Source organism: Musa acuminata, chromosome BXJ3-9 (assembly GCF_036884655.1).
Source record: "Musa acuminata AAA Group cultivar baxijiao chromosome BXJ3-9, Cavendish_Baxijiao_AAA, whole genome shotgun sequence".
NCBI classification, from domain to species: Eukaryota; Viridiplantae; Streptophyta; class Magnoliopsida; order Zingiberales; family Musaceae; genus Musa; species Musa acuminata.
In genome coordinates, this window is record NC_088357.1 from 39,700,331 (window position 1) to 39,718,712 (window position 18,382).

Sequence of the window (18,382 nt, forward strand, 5' to 3'; positions counted from 1 at the left end):
TGATGATTTTTTTATAAACCTTGTCTTTGGTTTTGACACAAGAATAAAATTTGAACATGCTAATATAAAGTCAATTATATAAATTAAAACTAAAGAAGTTTTAAATATCTATAAGAATCATTCAAAATTATGTTCAATGAAACCTTGCTTGATGTTGTAATGAAAATATTGAAGTTTTGATAACCTGATTTGATGATTTTATGCATGAGATTTTAAAGTTATACATGATGATTTTTATGAGTTATTGGTCTTAATGGTTCTTATGACAAAATTAATTTTTTGATCCTAAATGTTGATGCACATTTTTGTTTGGCATAAATGAAATAAGTCACATGAATTGAAACAACTAAAAAGAGAAAAGGTTTCCCCTAGAAAAATTTATTTTTTTCTACTTTCTTGATTTTTTCAAAAAGGAGATAAATGAATCTATTTATATCACCATTATGAATCTCTTGGACCATGAAAATAATTTTGATGATTTAAATTTAAATAAATTTTTATTGAAATCATGATCTTGATTTCTCGTGATTTATAACTTGAAATTGTTTATGAATCAAGATCTTGTTTTTTTTTTACTCCCATGTTTCTTCTTATTATTTACTAAAGAAGAAAAATTATCCAAATGAATCTTGAATGTTCTTTCGGTATTCATGAATTGATTATAACTTGAAAGATTTATTATGAATCAACATTTTTTTATTAATCGTTCTCCTATGATTCTACTTGGTATTTTCTTAAAAGGAGATTTTCTAATGAATCATGATTCTACTTGTGAGTTCTTAGATTTATTATTTGATTTTCTTTTAAAACAATATCTCTTCTTTGTATTCCTATGATTTTTTTTGATATTTTATTTAAAGAAGAGATTTACTATATTAATCATGTCTTTGGGTATTCAAGTGATTTTATCTTTCATGACATGATGTCTTTGTATTTATGGTTTGTATGCCTTGAAATGATTAAAATATTTTACACTATTTTGTTCTTCCATTTTTCTTGCTTATTTACAATGATAAAATGGGAAGAAATTTTGATGGTAAGATATAATTTGACAAAATTGATACCATCATGATGTGAAATATTAATGATTTGAAATACTATGATTTATTGCTAAAATGATATATTATGAATGTCTTAGAATCACGTATGATGTGCTCAAAATAATGACGAATATTTTAAAAATAAATATTTTTATCATGTTTGATGATTTTACATTTTAATAACATGCATGATGAGTTGCAGTGATGATTGATTTATTTTTAATATCATGCATGAAAAAAGAAATGTAAGGTTTTGAAATTGTGTATGTTTTAATTTGAAAATATTATGATGCATAAATAAGAATGATACTTACCCTTGTCATGATCTGAAAATGTAAAGGGAAATGAACTACACTATTGTATTGTTATTCCCTTCTATTTGACAATGTCATAGGGGGACCAAACTTGCTAGCTTGCTAATCTCAAAAAGGAAGCAAGTGTTATCTTGCAAATCTCAAGAGAAGCAATGTTTGCTAAGTTACACATTTCAAAAAGAGGTAAAATAGTCCATCTTGCACATCTCAAGAGATATAAAATTTTGCTAACTTTTGATGTGTAAAATTTGCTAGCTTACATACTATAAATTTGTATACCAAATGTGCTATTTTGTCTATCTCAAGATGCAAAACATGCTAACTTGCACTTTGCAAAGGAAGTAAAAAATAGTACTTCTCAAAAGAGAAGAAAGAGCTTGCTATCTTGAACATCTTAAGAAACAAAAACTGCAAAAGTGTTATCTTGTATGTTGTAAAACTTGCATATCTAAAACTTGATAGCTTGAATATTCTAAGCACGGTGTAACACTTGCTAAATTTTCTAGCTTCAAAACTGCATGATGATAAAACTTGATATTATGTTTTTCATTCAATAAGTTGAATTAATATCACAAACACATAAGAGTTGGAACTTCTTCTTTTTGTTGATGACAAAGGGGGAGAAGTATGTTGATGGCCTGCATGATTTGATCATGACATGTTACTTGGATTTTTGAATCTAAGAGTTTCTATCAATAAGCCATATTGATAGGGGGAGTTTGTTTAAACTCCGGGAGTTAAGTTTAACTCCGTCATCAATTGGTTGTCATCATAAAAAAAGGGGAGATTATTGAATCTCATATTTTGATGATAAAACCAATTGATAATTGTGTTTATGTTTTAATCTGTGTTTTGGAGTGACGCAGGATGCTTTTATCAGGATGAGACAATTAAAGTAGGAAAAATCATGTTGGACCGGAGGAACATGTCAGAAGATTGGACGTTAGGCCGGTGGATTGATCAACGTATCGACAGAAGGCTTTGGGTCGTAGATTTGGGCATCGGGCCAAGAAGAGCGGACATTGCGCCGAGGATATCAGAGTTGCGGAGTCAACTAGCCGATTGGGCAATATGCCGTAGGAGAGGACGATGAGCCAAAGAATCGGACGAAGCATCGAGGGACCAATGACATGCCAGACAACTTGATTAATGCTTAGTATTAATTATCTAGATCGAAATTTATTTTACATGTGTAGGATTAATTATGATGGTAGTAAGACATGTGTTGAATCTCGGATTTTGATGATGAAGTCAATTGTCATTTGTTTTCTAATCTATGTGTTGAGATAAGTGTGTAGGATTAACTACGATGAAAGTTAGACAAGCAGCAGGAGTTGCGCCGGAGTCAAGATCATGATCACGTTGGGAGTTCGAGAGTTCAACGGAAGTTCGGACGGTCGTCGGAGGTTCTGCGAGAACAGATCCGAGAAATCCAAAAGCTTGCCAAGCGAAGCTCGTCGAAACTCGCCAAGTGGATCGTCGCAAAGTCCAGGAGTTTGCCGGAAGTCCGCAGAAGAATCACCGAGGGTTCATCGGATGATCGACGGAAGTTCGCCGGAAGAAGCGATTGACGCATCGGAGCAAAGCTGCAGAAATTGTCTTAGATTTAATCGTAGTTAGCACGTTGATTAAGTTGGAAAATGGGAGATGATCCCATTAGCTTAATCTTGGGGCAATTGGGCCCCTGAAAAGATTGAAATTGGGCCGAATGGAGCTAACCATTCGGACCCTGATTGCACTAGGAGGTGCAACCGCCTAGGCCAGGAGGTGGCACCGCCTGGGCTAAGTCTCCCAGCGAGACTGGGCGGTGCAACCGCCCCAGCCAGGAGGTGCAACCGCCTGAGCTCAGTCTTCGAGCTAGACTGGGCGGTGCAACCTCCCTGACAGAGAGGTAGCACCGCCTGAGCTCGGTCTTCGAGCTCTAGCAGAGAGGTGCAACCGCCTCAGTCAAGAGGTGGCACCGCCTGGGGCTCAGTCTCCGAGCCAGACTCAGGCGGTGCAACCGCCCCTGATAGAGAGGTGCAACCGCCTGGGCTCAGTCTCCGAGCTCTGCCAGGCGGTGCAACCTCTCCAGTCAGGAGGTGCAACCGCCTGATCCCGGAATTCCGGGATTTGATCGTTTTGAGCTCCAAATTTGAACTGGGTTGGGGCCTATAAGTACCCCACCCATTCAGCACAGAAATCACAAGACCCATACCGAAATCTTGATTCTTTCTGTGATTCTAAGAGCTCAAAATTGTTGTAAAGCCTTTAAGTCTCCTCCTTCTGTTCTTTAAGCTTCTGAATTGTAAAAGTGAGGAGAGAAAGGTTCTGTAAGGGTTGTCTCCTGAGCCCATCAAAAGGAGTGAAACTGTAAAAGGGCAGTTGGCCTTCGCCCATTGAAGGAAGGCAGCTAGTTGACGTCGGTGACCTCGTCGGAGGAGGAAGCCAAAAGTGGAGTAGGTCAAGACTGACCGAACCACTCTAAATCTCTGGTTTGCTTTTATTTCGAGTACCTTATCATTACTGCAAACCTCCTACATAACTACTGCTCTCTGCGCCTTTACGAATAAGTTCTAAGTGCTGATCTTTTCGAATCTGCATTTAGACGTAAATCTGTGTTTTTCGTACGATCAGCTTACGTTTGTGTTTTGATTCTGCAAAACTGTCTTCTGCGCTTTTATGAACTAGCTTCTAAGTTTAGATCCCTTTGAAACTGTTTTAGACGCAAACTACGTTTAGACGTAAAACTACGTTTAGACGCAAACTGCGTTTAGACGTAAAACTACATTTAAACGTAAACTGCGCAAACTGTGTTTAAACATAAAACTGTGTTTTAGACGTAAACTTCTTTTAAACGTAAAACTACGTTTAGACATAAAACTGCGTTTAGACGCAAATTGCGTTTAGACGTAAAACTGCGTTTAGACGTAAAACTACGTTTAGACGTAAACTGAGTTTAGACGCAAAACTGTGTTTAGATGCAAACTGCGCAAACTGTGTTTAGACATAAAACTATGTTTTAGACGTAAACTACTTTTAGACGCAAACTGCGTTTAGATGTAAAACTGTGTTTAGACGTAAACTGAGTTTAGACGCAAAACTGCGTTTAGACGTAAAATTGTGTTTAGACGCAAAACTGCGTTTAGACGCAAACTGTATTTAGACGCAAACTCAGTTTAGACGTAAACTATGCTTAGACGCAAACTGCGCTTAATCTTAAGTAATCTTAGAATCGGCTTTTACATCGAAATCGTTTTTATCGGACGAACGCAGCTTTCGTTTTTAAATCGCTGAAAGATTTCCGCTGCACTAATTCACCCCCCCCCCCCCTCTTAGTGCTCTCGATCCTAACAATTGGTATCAGAGCGAGGTTAACTCTCTAACGGATTAAAACCTAAGAGAGATGGCATACGTCGGAAACCAAGAGGGGCATTCTATTACACGTCCACCCATGTTCAGTGGGACGGACTACACCTACTGGAAGACCCGAATGAGGATCTTTCTTATTTCTGTGGATTTTGAACTGTGGAACCTTGTTGAAAACGGATTTTCAAAGTCTTCTCTTCCAATGATCGATTGGAATGAATTGGAAAAGAAGGCTTTCGCTCTTAATGCAAAGGCTATGAATGCCTTATTTTGTGCACTTGATAAAAACGAGTTTAATCGTGTTTCAACTTGCGAAACTACATTTAATATTTGGCACACACTTGAAGTGACCCACGAGGGCACAAGTAGAGTGAAAGAGTCAAAAATCAATCTGTTGTTGCATTCTTTTGAACTTTTCCGAATGAAACCGAGTGAAACCATTGGCGACATGTTTACCCGTTTCACGGATGTCGTCAACGGTCTAAAAGGACTTGGAAAAAGTTTTTCGGATTTTGAACTCGTAAATAAGATACTAAGATCCCTTCCTAAGAGTTGGGATCCTAAAGTCACTGCTATTCAAGAGGCAAAAGATCTACGCAACTTCCCTCTTGAAGAACTAATCGGGTCATTAATGACCTACGAAATGACTTGTAAAGCTCATGAAGAGCAAGAAGACATCCTTCCAAAGAACAGGAAGGATATGGCACTCAAAACTTCTGAATGCCACTTGAGAGAAAACTCAAGTGATGAGGACTGTGATGATGACTTAGCACTTTTAACAAGAAAGTTTAAAAAGTTCTTTAAAAGAAACAAGTTTAAGAATGATGCGAAAAATAAACTTGAACCCAAGAAGGACCAAGTGATCTGCTATGAATGCAAAAAGCCGGGACACTACAAGAGTGATTGTCCCCAAGTCAAAAGAAGAACATCAAAGAAGAAGGCGCTTCAAGCAACATGGGACGACTCGAGCGCGTCCGAAGAAGAGGAGACCAACACCGAGCAAGTTGCTCATTACGCCCTAATGGTCATCGAAGACGAGGTAACAAATTCATTAGATGCAGATTTATCATTCGATGAATTATTAAATGCTTTCCATGAATTGTTTGATGAGTGTAAGACTATTAGTGGTAAATACAAATTGCTAAAAAAGGAGTATGATAGTCTTATTTACAAGTTTGATAAGTTAAATGCTGAACATAGTGATAGTTTAAACTCATGCATAAAATGCCAGGATCTAGAAACTTTTCAAAAAGAAAACTTGCTACTTAAGGACACCTTGAAGAAATTCGAGGTTGGTAGTAAGTCATTAAACATGATCCTTACAAACAAGGGTCATGTTCCCAAAAGAAGTGGGATTGGATTTGTGAGGAGTCCTCACCAAAATCCAACTACCTTCGTAAAAGGCCCCGTCTTACATATTAGACATCAAAGCAAATGCAACTTTTGTTGCAAGTTTGGACACAGGACGCATTATTGTCCATTCAGGAAAATTAGTCCAAACAAATTGATTTGGGTTCCTAAAGGAACCATGACAAATTCTATGCAACATGATAGAAAATGTAGATCTATTTGTGAGGAACCCAAAAGCAAATGGGTACCTAAAAATCATCCCTTCCTATAAAAACATTAAAATTTTAGGCTGGAGCAAGAATTAATATTCTGCTCCTTGATTCTCGACAATCATAACCCAAAAGTCAAAAGCAACTCGCAACACTTAAATTACGAGTGGAAATTATGAAATCACAAATGCGATTTGGATGCAACCTAATGTGACTTTTCAGAATTAGAAATATATGATTCACATATCCCCTTGATCATCGAATCTGTCAATATTATCCATTCATCATCTTCAAATCAAACCTTGTATCATGAAGAAACTAAGTATGTCATAAACTTGAAAGGATTACCAACTTGAACGAACTATCACAAACATGTGTACGACATTGGGAGTATGCACGTTATAAGATCTATCTTGATCGTACAAGTTTTTTTTTCCTTAAAATAAAAACTCATACGTAATCACGTAAGAAACGTTAATTGCTCTGAATGAAAACTTTCCTCAAGACAAAACATCTCTGATCAAATCACAACAAAGTGCTCACTGCCTGCAGGCGGTGGCACCTCTCTAGCTAGCGGTGGCACCTCCAGCCATCACGGGTTGCTAGCGGTTGCACCGCTCCAGCCAGAGGTGCAACCCCCGCAACTCTGCCTTTTTAACCCATGCTAGGGCCGGCGGTGAAACCGACCCCAACTCACTTCCCTTCCCTTCTCTACTCCTCCAAGCCTCCTCCATCCCCATTTCACCCCGTTTAGCTTCCCAAATACCTCCCATTTCGGAGCAAAACATCAAGAAGCCTTCCCTCTTTTGAAGATTCCACTATGTTATGGGATCTAGAAGATCCTCAAGGGACAAGGGAAAGAGGAGATTAGTAGAAGAGTTTGATTTCACCCTCTTTGATTCAAAAAACCATGCTGAAAAATTTCCCTCTTTCGAACTTAGAAGCATCAATAAGGGAAAATACGTAGATATACATGAACTTAGAGACTTAGAAACTATCCAATGGTTTGCAAACCTAGATCTACTTCCAATCTTGCAGATTAACGAACCCATCTATCCTAGGCTAGTTCGATTGTTTTACAATAACATACAAATAGATGAGGAAGAAAGGATGTCCACCTATCTTTTAGGACAATACATCTCAATCACTGATAGATTCATTTGTGATATGATAGGCATTCCCATGAAAAGCATAGGACTTTACTTTAGAGGATCATGGGCTGATGAAACTATTGGAACATCCTATGTTGAAGCCTTAGGAACAATCTTTGCCAATCCCGACATAACATTTGTTCCTAAAAGTTGTGAACATCTACTACCTATGAACACTAAATTACTTCATCATATCATGACTAGTATAATTCTTCCTAAACAATACCATCATGATGAAGTGAGTCAATTAGAATTAGGAACTATGTACTTAATCATGAAGGGACATGACATCTGTCTTGGCTATCTTATCCAACAAAGCATGTTAGAATTATCTAAGAAAGACATGATGCTCCCATATGGTGGTATAATTACTAGAATAATGAGAGCTTACGACATTCAAATACCACCAGAAGAAGTAATGAAAGTAGATAGATTCAGCATAATAAACAAAAATCTACTTCACCGACTAAGATGTCACTATAGAAATGGTAACTGGGTTAGAATGCCTAGAAGAACTGATCCTCCTCAACCTGAACCAAAACCGGAAACACCAGTATTTAGGAGTACCCAATCTCCTCCGATCTGTCCCTTTGAGGAAACACATCCAGTTGAGCAAACTCATACATCCGTCGAAGAAATTGGGATTCGAATGGACCGATTCGAACAGAGACAAGAACGGATTGAACAACGACAAGATCAAATTCTATCAAAGCTACAGCAGATTCATAGTCAATTTGACTCCTTGCTTAGGCACTTTAATTTTCCACCCCATGAATAAACTTGTATGAACATTTGTTGCTGCTGTAAACTTCTTATGTTACTCACTTATGATATGCTAGTTGTAAACATCTATCGTGGTAAACATTTGTCTTGTGCCTTGTCGTAAAGGTTATCTCGAACTTTAATCGTATCGTTTCTTTCGATATGTGATATGTCCGAATTAAGAATATTGTGCTTTGAAACTAAAAGTTTTGAAAAACTTGCAATTTGATTTCATTAAAAGAGAATTAGGAATGTTGATGAAATAGATCAGATCACTTGATTGCCATGTTTATATGTGAAAATCTGTAACAAAATCTTGTCCAAATGCATCTTATTTGTTCGAATGCTATAAAACAGATTTATTCGTACACTTTCATAAGTTTCTGAAATAAATATGATAAAGTGATTCCTATGTATGTATTTCATCCTGTAATATCTTTGCGGGTAAAATGGATTATAACAAAAAGGGGAAGAAGTTTTCAAAGCAATCTATGTAAAATTCTTCTATAAGCTTGCTAATATTGTTTTCCTGGTATCACAATTACCATGCTTTTTGTTGATGACAAAGGGGGAGAAACATATGAATTGATAAACACTGCCATGATCATGTCTATGTCATAGTTGCAAATACTTGAGTGATGCTATAAACAATGTTATGGTTATGCCATCCTTGCATCACCAAGAGATATATGAACATGTGCTATAGTTTGCATTATGTCTTGAGTTGATATCCTATCTTGTGAAGTAAATGCAAACTTGCTAGAAAATCTCAAATGTGTGCATCATGTAATAGTCCTTCGCAGCTTTATATGATAATATTCAATTACATGATGAATAGTTACAAACACAATCATACAAACTTGATGATGTATGTCAAGCCTTGACATCATTCTTGAAGAGATACATCATGATGGGTATCATGATGGGAGTATTGATAAGTTTAACTGATCTAACTTATCAATACGTCACTTGAATTCTTAGGTCTTGAATTCAAGGTTGACTTATCTCAACTATGACATATAGATAGGGGGAGTTAAGGATAACTCCATTATCAATTGATTGTCATCATCAAAAAGGGGGAGATTGTTGAATCTCGGATTTTGATGATGAAGTCAATTGTCATTTGTTGTCTAATCTATGTGTTGAGATAAGTGTGCAGGATTAACTACGATGAAAGTTAGACAAGCAGCAGGAGTTGCGCCGGAGTCAAGATCATGATCACGTTGGGAGTTCGAGAGTTCAACGGAAGTTCGGACAATCGTCGGAGGTTCTGCAAGAACAGATCCGAGAAATCCAGAAGCTTGCCAAGCGAAGCTCGTCGGAACTCGCCAAGTGGATCGTCGCAAAGTCCAGGAGTTTGCCGGAAGTCCGCAGAAGAATCACCGAGGGTTCATCGGATGATCGACGAAAGTTCGCCGGAAACTCGCCGGAAGAAGCGATTGACGCATCGAAGCAAAGCTGCAGAAATTGTCTTAGATTTAATCATAGTTAGCACGTTGATTAAGTTGAAAAATGGGAGGTGATCCCATTAGCTTAATCTTGGGGCAATTGGGCCCCTGAAAAGATTGAAATTAGGCCGAATGGAGCTAACCATTCGGACCCTGATTGCACCAGGAGGTGCAACCGCCTAGGCCAGGAGGTGGCACCGCCTGGGCTAAGTCTCCCAGCGAGACTGGGCGGTGCAACCGCCCCAGCCAGGAGGTGCAACCGCCTGAGCTTAGTCTTCGAGCTAGACTGGGCGGTGCAACCTCCCTGACAGAGAGGTAGCACCGCCTGAGCTCGGTCTTCGAGCTCTGGCAGAGAGGTGCAACCGCCTCAGTCAAGAGGTGGCACCGCCTGGGGCTCAGTCTCCGAGCCAGACTCAGGCGGTGCAACCGCCCCTGACAGAGAGGTGCAACCGCCTGGGCTCAGTCTCCGAGCTCTGCCAGGCGATGCAACCTCTCCAGTCAGGAGGTGCAACCGCCTAATCCCGGAATTCCGGGATTTGATCGTTTTGAGCTCCAAATTTGAACTGGGTTGGGGCCTATAAGTACCCCACCCATTCAGCACAGAAATCACAAGACCCACACCGAAATCTTGATTCTTTTTATGATTCTAAGAGCTCAAAATTGTTGTAAAGCCTTTAAGTCTCCTCCTTCTGTTCTTTAAGCTTCTGAATTGTAAAAGTGAGGAGAGAAAGGTTCTGTAAGGGTTGTCTCCTGAGCCCATCAAAAGGAGTGAAACTGTAAAAGGGCAGTTGGCCTTCGCCCATTGAAGGAAGGCAGCTAGTTGACGTCGGTGACCTCGTCGGAGGAGGAAGCCAAAAGTGGAGTAGGTCAAGACTGACCGAACCACTCTAAATCTCTGGTTTGCTTTTATTTCGAGTACCTTATCATTACTGCAAACCTCCTACATAACTACTGCTCTCTGTGCCTTTATGAATAAGTTCTAAGTGCTGATCTTTTCGAATCTGCATTCAGACATAAATCTGTGTTTTTCGTACGATCAGCTTACGTTTGTGTTTTGATTCTGCAAAACTGTCTTCTGCGCTTTTATGAACTAGCTTCTAAGTTTAGATCCCTTTGAAACTGTTTTAGACGCAAACTATGTTTAGACGTAAAACTACGTTTAGACGCAAACTGCGTTTAGACATAAAACTGCGTTTAAACGTAAACTGCGCAAACTGTGTTTAAACATAAAACTGTGTTTTAGACGTAAACTTCTTTTAAACGTAAAACTACGTTTAGACGTAAAACTGCGTTTAGACGCAAACTGCGTTTAGACGTAAAACTGCGTTTAGACGTAAACTGAGTTTAGACGCAAAACTGTGTTTAGACGCAAACTGCACAAACTGTGTTTAGACATAAAACTGTGTTTTAGACGTAAACTACTTTTAGACGCAAACTGCGTTTAGACGTAAAACTGTGTTTAGATGTAAACTGAGTTTAGACGCAAAACTGCATTTAGACGTAAAACTGTGTTTAGACGCAAAACTGCGTTTAGATGCAAACTGTATTTAGACGCAAACTCAGTTTAGACGTAAACTGTGCTTAATCTTAAGTAATCTTAGAATCGGCTTTTACATCGAAATCGTTTTTATCGGACGAACGCAGCTTTCGTTTTTAAATCGCTGAAAGATTTCCGCTGCACTAATTCATCCCCCCCCCCCCCCCCCCCTTCTTAGTGCTCTCGATCCTAACAACATGCAGTAGGTGTTGAGCTAGAATTAAGACAAAGATCACGTTGGGGGTTCGAGAGTTCGTCGGAAGTCCGGATAGTCATTGGAGGTTCTGTAGGAATAATCCGAGAAGTCTAGGAGCTTGCTAAAGAAGCTCATCGGAACTTGCCAAGAGGATCGTTGCAAGTCCAGGAGTTTGCCAGGAGTCCGCCGGAGCATCGTCGAGAGTTCGTCGAATGTTCGTTAGAAGTTCGCTGGAAGCTCGCCAGAAGAAGTGATTGATGCACCGAAACATAATCTACAGTATTGATGTCTTAATTATCGTAGTTAGCATGTAGATTAAGTTAGGATTGAGAGGTAATCTCATTAACTTAATCTGGTGCCAACTGGGCCCGTGGTAGATCCAAATTGGGCCGAATGGATCAATCCATTCGGACCCAGAATTCCTATCAAGCGGTGGCACCGCCTAGGAGACTTGGTCTCCTAGGAATTCTGGACGGTGGTACTGCCCTAGTTAAGCAGTGGTACCGCCAGAGCTCGGTCTCCGAGCTCTGCCAAGCGGTGGTACCGCCCAGATTGAGCGATAGTACCGCCTAGTGTCAGATGCCAAGTGATAGTACCACCCAATTATGGTGGTGGTACCGCCAGGATCCCAGAAATCTAGGAGATGACACTTTTGAGCTCCAAATTCAAACGAATTAGGGCCTATATAAACCCCACCCTTTCTGCATGAAAGGGTAACCAAAAAGCTTATTTTTATTCTAAGTATTTGAGAGCTTAAAAGTATTGTAAAAGGCTAGAAGTTCTTCTCCCTCTTTCTTTCTAAGTGTTGATCATTCAAGAGAGGAGTGAAAATCTGTAAGGGTTATCTCCTAAGCCCGTCAAAAGGAGAAAATGTGTAAAAGGTGGTTGGCCTTCACCTATTGAAGGAAGGCCTTAGTGGACGTCAGTGACCTTGTCGGAGGAGGAAGCCAAAAGTGGATGTAGGTCAAGATTGACCGAACCACTCTAAATCTCGATTTGCATTTACATTCTGCTCTTTATCTTAACCACAAACTGCCTCCATTGCTTTGCATCATCTATACTTCTGTTTGCTCTTAAGTTAAAGTTCTTTCCGAAATGGTTTTCGTACGAAAGTCTTTTTAACTGATGAAAGTTTTCTGCTGCACTAATTCACCCACCCCCCATCTCCCTTAGTGCTCTTGATCCTAACATCTAAAAGGCTCTCAATCATGTATTTCTTCTTTATAAACACTCATCACTTCATCTCCAAGCTTTCATCGATGCTGATTTGGCAGGCAACATTGATGATAGAATATCTACGTTAGCCTATATTGTCTTTCTTTGAGCAAATCCAATCAGTTGGATTTTTAAAAAACATAAAACAATGGCAAAGTCCATTATTAAAGTTGAATATCAAGCCATTGCTACCACCACTATAGAACTCAATTGGGTCACCAATCTACTATAAGAACTTGACATCAACTCCAAATCTACCTTTATAATATACTATGATAATGTTAATGTCACATACTTATGTGTCAATCTAGTATTTCACTCATGCATGAAACACATTGCTATCGACTTTAATTTTGTTAGAGATCAAATTATCAGTTATTAACTATGGGTTTCTTACGTACATATTGCTGATCAACTAACAGATTCTCTCACAAAACTTTTCGCCCCTAAAATACTTTAATTATATCAGTCCAAGATTGAACTTTAAAGATTGACATGGAAGCTCAATTTTATAGGAGCATGATAGAAGATCAAGACAGAAGATCATAATTGAAGAAATCAATCATCTATTATTTGATGATGTTAATAACTAATTTCGTTATATAATTTGATGATTGATTGAGAAAAATCTTTTCCTCAATATCTATATAAATACTCTTTACCTCAATCAATAAATTCTTTTGACAACCTAAACCTATTTCTTGTTTCTACTGTCTTCCCTGTGGTCTGCAAGGCATGCAGGGTGCAATTCCTACTTGCAAGTCTCTTCGTTGATCCTTAGTGGCGGAGGAGCTCTCCACCGGCGACCGGGAGCTCCGAGAAAGCTACTTAGAGTTGGGTGGCAATCGGCCATTTTATATAAGCCGTTGGATCTTTGAATGTGTCATGGTTTTTGAATCATCGCGCCGTCGCTCCGCTTGAGGGAGTTCACATTGGTGTGAAACGTGGAGATTAACGCACACCGGTTTCTGATCCTTGTAACTTTTTGACTGATGTTCACCGCTAGATTCATTTATCTTACTTTTCTTCATCTTCTTTCATAATTCTGTGTCAAGCCTACTAATTTACATTTTTTTGGTGTTAATGCTGCTTTGTTCTAATATTTGTCGTCATTTTATTTTCTTGTTAATGGTGAATAATTGCTGGTAGATGAAATATATTAATATCGTAAGAGTGTTTTGATTAAAAAGGAGCAGATATATGATTTTTTCCTTATTATTGAACTCTCTATAAGGTGATAATTATAATCGAATCATCTCCGAATTCATGTTTTACGTGCGTTATCTGTGAAGTTAAATATGCGTGGCGACGCTTGTTGGCTTCTCCATCAATCAATCAATAAAAGACACTAGCAGATATGGCCGCAGAGAGAGTAGCTACTAAATCACAAACAATACGGACCACATGATATCAGCATTAATATTTTATTACAAAGTCATCCACAAATCACCAAACAAACACATAGAAAACAACGTTTCAACCTCCATCTTCCTCCCCATACACACCTGCTAAACTCATACATGTAAATATATACACAGAGAGATAGAGAGAGAGAGAGCATTCCCTGTAAGATTGTCGTTCTTGCCTCTTTCCACCGACCCCGTCCTCCGTCTCCACCATGCACTTCAATATCTCCAAAGTCCTCGACCACCGCAAGGACATCTCCAACTTTGTTGACCACCGCAAGGACATCAGCACCGAGAAGGAGGCTCTCGCTAACCTCCTCGCTTCCTCCGGCGATCACTTCCCTGGCTCGGACTTCCACCCTGCCGACCGCAAGACCTGGATGTCGGAGCTCGGCCCCGACCGGCTCAGGATCAACCAGATCGTCTGGCCCGGCACCCACGACTCCGCCACCAATGACATCGGCGTCCCGCTGGTCACCCGCCCCTTCGCGGAGTGCCAGACCCGCTCCATCTACGACCAGCTCGTCCTTGGCACCCGCGTCCTCGACGTGCGCGTTGAGAAGGGACGACACATCTGCCACGGCATCCTCCGGTCGTACAGCGTTGACGTCGTCCTCGACGGCGTCAAGCGCTTCCTCTCCGAGGCCGAGTCTGAGATCGTCATCCTCGAGATCCGCACCGAGTACGGCCACGAAGACCCGCCGGAGTTCGACAAGTACCTCGTGGATCAGCTCGGCGACCTGCTGATACACCATGACGACGCTGTGTTCGGCAAGACGGTGGCCGAGGTGCTGCCCAAGCGAATCATATGCGTGTGGAAGCCGAGGAACTCTCCGGCGCCCGCCGCCGGGAGCCCGCTGTGGAGCGCAGGTTACCTCAGGGACAACTGGATCGACACCGACCTGCCGAAGACCAAGTTCGACAGCAACATGAAGCACTTGGGCGAGCAGCCGCCGTCGGCCGCGAGGAAGTACTTCTACCGGGTGGAGCACACCGTGACGCCCAAGCCCGAAAATCCGGTGGTCAAGATGGTGGACAACGAAATCCGGCCGTTCGCGCGGCTGTTCATCGCGCAGACCTTCGCGCAAGGGTTCGCAGATCGGCTGCAAGTCTTCTCGACCGACTTCATCGATGAGGATTTCGTGGATGCGTGTGCAGGGATGACCCAAGCGAGGGTAGAAGGCCAAGGCATAAGCTGAAGAGGGTTTACGTACTCTACTCACCTTATCCGATTACGTTATAAATGCATGTCTTAATTTCCTGCATATTTTCTCAAGATGTTGGGGAGGATTATAGTTGGTGATATTAAATCTGTATAATCAAGATGTTTTATGTTAATGGTTAAGCATTGTCAACATCATTAACAAAAATTTACGTTCACGATTGTATTAAAGTTATTCATCTATATTTTAAGTTATTAAAATTTATTTTAACGTGTCATATTAGTATTTTAATAATAATTATTATTATTATATGTGATGGTGGGAGTTTGTTATCCTTGAGTCTTTATTGGCAACCACCGACGGGTTGTCATTTGGATCATTGCGTCATCCAACCCCACCTCAATAATGCAGTGTGATGATTGATAGAGCAATAGACAAGTGGAACTCTCCATCAAAATTAAATGATGTATGGACATTTTTGAATATCTTTGGATCGAATTCTATAATAAAGATCACGCCCTAAACTAATTTAATTGTTATAATCGAACAAGAACAGAACGTGATGTAAATTAGCTTAAAATAACATAAAGTTACTTGAACCTCTCAAGGGTGGGGTGTTAATTTGTGACTTGATAAATAAAGAACAATTATAAGCGAGCTGACAAGCCTAAATATCACACCAATGCTCTTAGTGGGGCCTATGATGGCAGCAATATTATTGAGGCTGCACTATGTGATGATTCCAGATTCATATCTATCCACAATATATCGGTCACCTTTAAATCAAAAATAATAATAATAATTCATATTATATAATCTTAACTCCGGTTCGGTTTTCTGGGTATTTGGAATTCGAGCAAACCGGACCCGGTTGGATCCGATTTCATGTTGTCCCATATTACTCTTTTATAAATGCAAAGCAATATAAGACTGGGATATAATTAGAACATGATCCAGGTTGATTGGCGGATTAAGCATTTCGATAATCCTCATGTATTAATTATCTTTCATAAACATCTCACAAGTACAACTAAAATAATATAAGTCATCGAGCTCATATTCAGCTACTTTTGCGTCAATAAATTAGTATATCCTCAGTAACTTAATTCGTCAGCGAGATTAGCAGAAGACGACGTGAAAAATTCCGCTACCGAGTTGGCCGCACGACGGGCACGCCGGGGCGACGCCTGCGGCGGCGCAGTCGGCGCAGAGGCAGAGGTGACCACAGGGCAGCACCGCCACGGTGGTGCTCCGCCACAGGCACACGCGGCACGAACCGTGGGATCCCGTGCAGGACGGGACGTTAGACGACTGGGCGTCGTCGACCATGGCGAGGCCGCCGCCATCTCCGGCGCTCTCGCCCGTTCGCTCCGGCGGGGTCGCCGTCTCCCGCTCCAGCTGGGAGCGGAGGATGTTGGCGTTGTGTTGGGCCTCCAGGGCTTTGGCCTGCCACGCTATGGACTCCACCTTCACGTGCGCGAGCTGCTCCCGGAGCTGCGCGCACCGTCGCAGTGCCTGCTCTGCCTCCGCTTCCTTTTCCCGAATCCTTCGAGTCGCCTCCACCTCCGCCGCGCACAGGAGAATCTGGCAGTGCCTTCGCCACTTCTCCAACAGCGTCCGACGAAATTGATCTGCCTGCGCAAAAGATCCAACTAAGCCCATCACTGCTCCTTGTTCTGCGAACAGAAAGTTACACATAACACGGAGAGAGAGAGAGAGAGAGAGAGAGAGAGAACCTGAGCGCGGAGAAATCCTTGGACCTCTCCTTCGTATTTCTTAACGATAGCTGCGATTTCTTCGAAGTCTTGGGATGACGATGGAGGAAGGGGGCTGAAGTGGTTGAAGACCTGGTGCTGGTTTTGCTCTCCGAAGAGTTTGAAGCCGGTGGAGAGGGAAGGGGGCCTCGGCGGAAGCTGGAGAGGACAGCTCATCATCATCGGCGCTGATGAGTAGCCGTATCCTGGGTTGTTGCTAGTTGCAGTAGCGTTAACCTGCGCTGCTGCTGCGGTGGTCGCTGCCGCTGCCGGCTCCTTCCTCATCCGCTTGCGTGGTGTCTGGCTCGCTGCAGCCACAGCCGCCACCGTCGTCTCACCGATCAGAACCCGAGGTTTCAAGAGACGTATATCCAAAGCAGCAGAGTTGGACTTACCGGTTTGATTCCTGACCAACACTGGCGGCGGCACCGGAGGAGGGTCGACGCTCCGCTGTTGCTGCCCTCTGCATGCGATTCTCAGTTCACAAACGCATCAAAAGATGAAAACTTTGACACGGAACACACGAAATTTCGTTCATCGAAAGGCCAACATTTCGAGAAGAAACCTGTAAAAATTACGACAAAAAGGGGGAAAAAAAATCAAATTTTTAGCGCAGAAACAGTAGAAAGATGGATCACATGTTCTGATTCCGAACAACGGATGGCCGCTTCGCTCGAACTGTCATTGCCGATACACTAAACGACACAGACACGAGAGATGCAATCTAATTGCTGTCTCTTCGCATGAACTCACAACACGTACTCGTGGGGGTTTACGCGCATAAATTGACGCGTCCAAGTGCCAGTTTCGTCAACCAAATCAATACTTTCCAACACCGTGGTTAAAGATACAGTCTTGATGGTTTACTATAAGGCATAAATTAGTAGGGGAAAAGATATGGATGTATGCTTCACTTATAAATACGTGGAAATTGGTTACTTACTATCCTTTTTCTTCTTACTGTTTTTCCCAGGTTTCCTTTTCTAATTTTCCAAAACCTGGATTCATACGGCAAGTATACATTTTTTTCTCCTTTACCAAATTATCCTTGCTATGTTATCCAAATTAATTAAAATATAAAATCATCATCACGTTGTGATTAAAGTGGATAGTATTGCATCAATGTTTGCAAAATTAAGGTTATTTGATGGTGCCAGCGGTCTTTTTATTTGTCAAAAAACACTTGCTGATTACTGAATCTTGTCTGCCTAATCGCATTGGACAGATAGTTTTATTGAATAATGTCAAAATAAGGACCTTAAATTTGCTTATAATAATGCCAGTTGGATCAAAATAAAAAACAATTAGATTATTGGACATCTGCATTTTCCCATATGAATTACCTTTATTTGCAACTACCACTTTACTATTTATGAATTGTCATCTGTGGTAGATTAGATACGACAACTACTACTTTTACATTCAAATGGAGCCTTTATTGGTTGAATTATTTTTCATGGTAATGGAGTAATTGCAACCATTTTTCTTC

The 18,382-nt window shown here is 40.9% G+C and overlaps 2 protein-coding genes across 2 annotated transcripts; one reads left to right on the plus strand and one right to left on the minus strand.

Moving 5' to 3' along the window:
• Nucleotides 1-14,057: 14,057 nt before the first annotated feature.
• Nucleotides 14,058-15,403, plus strand: LOC135650136 (uncharacterized). Its single transcript, XM_065169298.1, has one exon. It carries the CDS (start codon nucleotides 14,189-14,191, stop codon nucleotides 15,173-15,175), a length of 987 nt encoding a protein of 328 aa, XP_065025370.1. The 5' UTR covers nucleotides 14,058-14,188; the 3' UTR covers nucleotides 15,176-15,403.
• A 694-nt stretch (nucleotides 15,404-16,097) lies between these two features.
• On the minus strand, nucleotides 16,098-17,717 carry LOC135648399 (E3 ubiquitin-protein ligase BOI-like). Its single transcript, XM_065166057.1, has 4 exons — nucleotides 17,532-17,717; nucleotides 17,289-17,356; nucleotides 16,876-17,201; nucleotides 16,098-16,774 (listed from the first exon to the last, which is right to left on the minus strand). The coding sequence occupies exons 1-4, from the start codon at nucleotides 17,576-17,578 to the stop codon at nucleotides 16,259-16,261; spliced, it is 957 nt and encodes a 318-aa protein (XP_065022129.1). The 5' UTR covers nucleotides 17,579-17,717; the 3' UTR covers nucleotides 16,098-16,258.
• Between the last annotated feature and the right edge of the window lie 665 nt (nucleotides 17,718-18,382).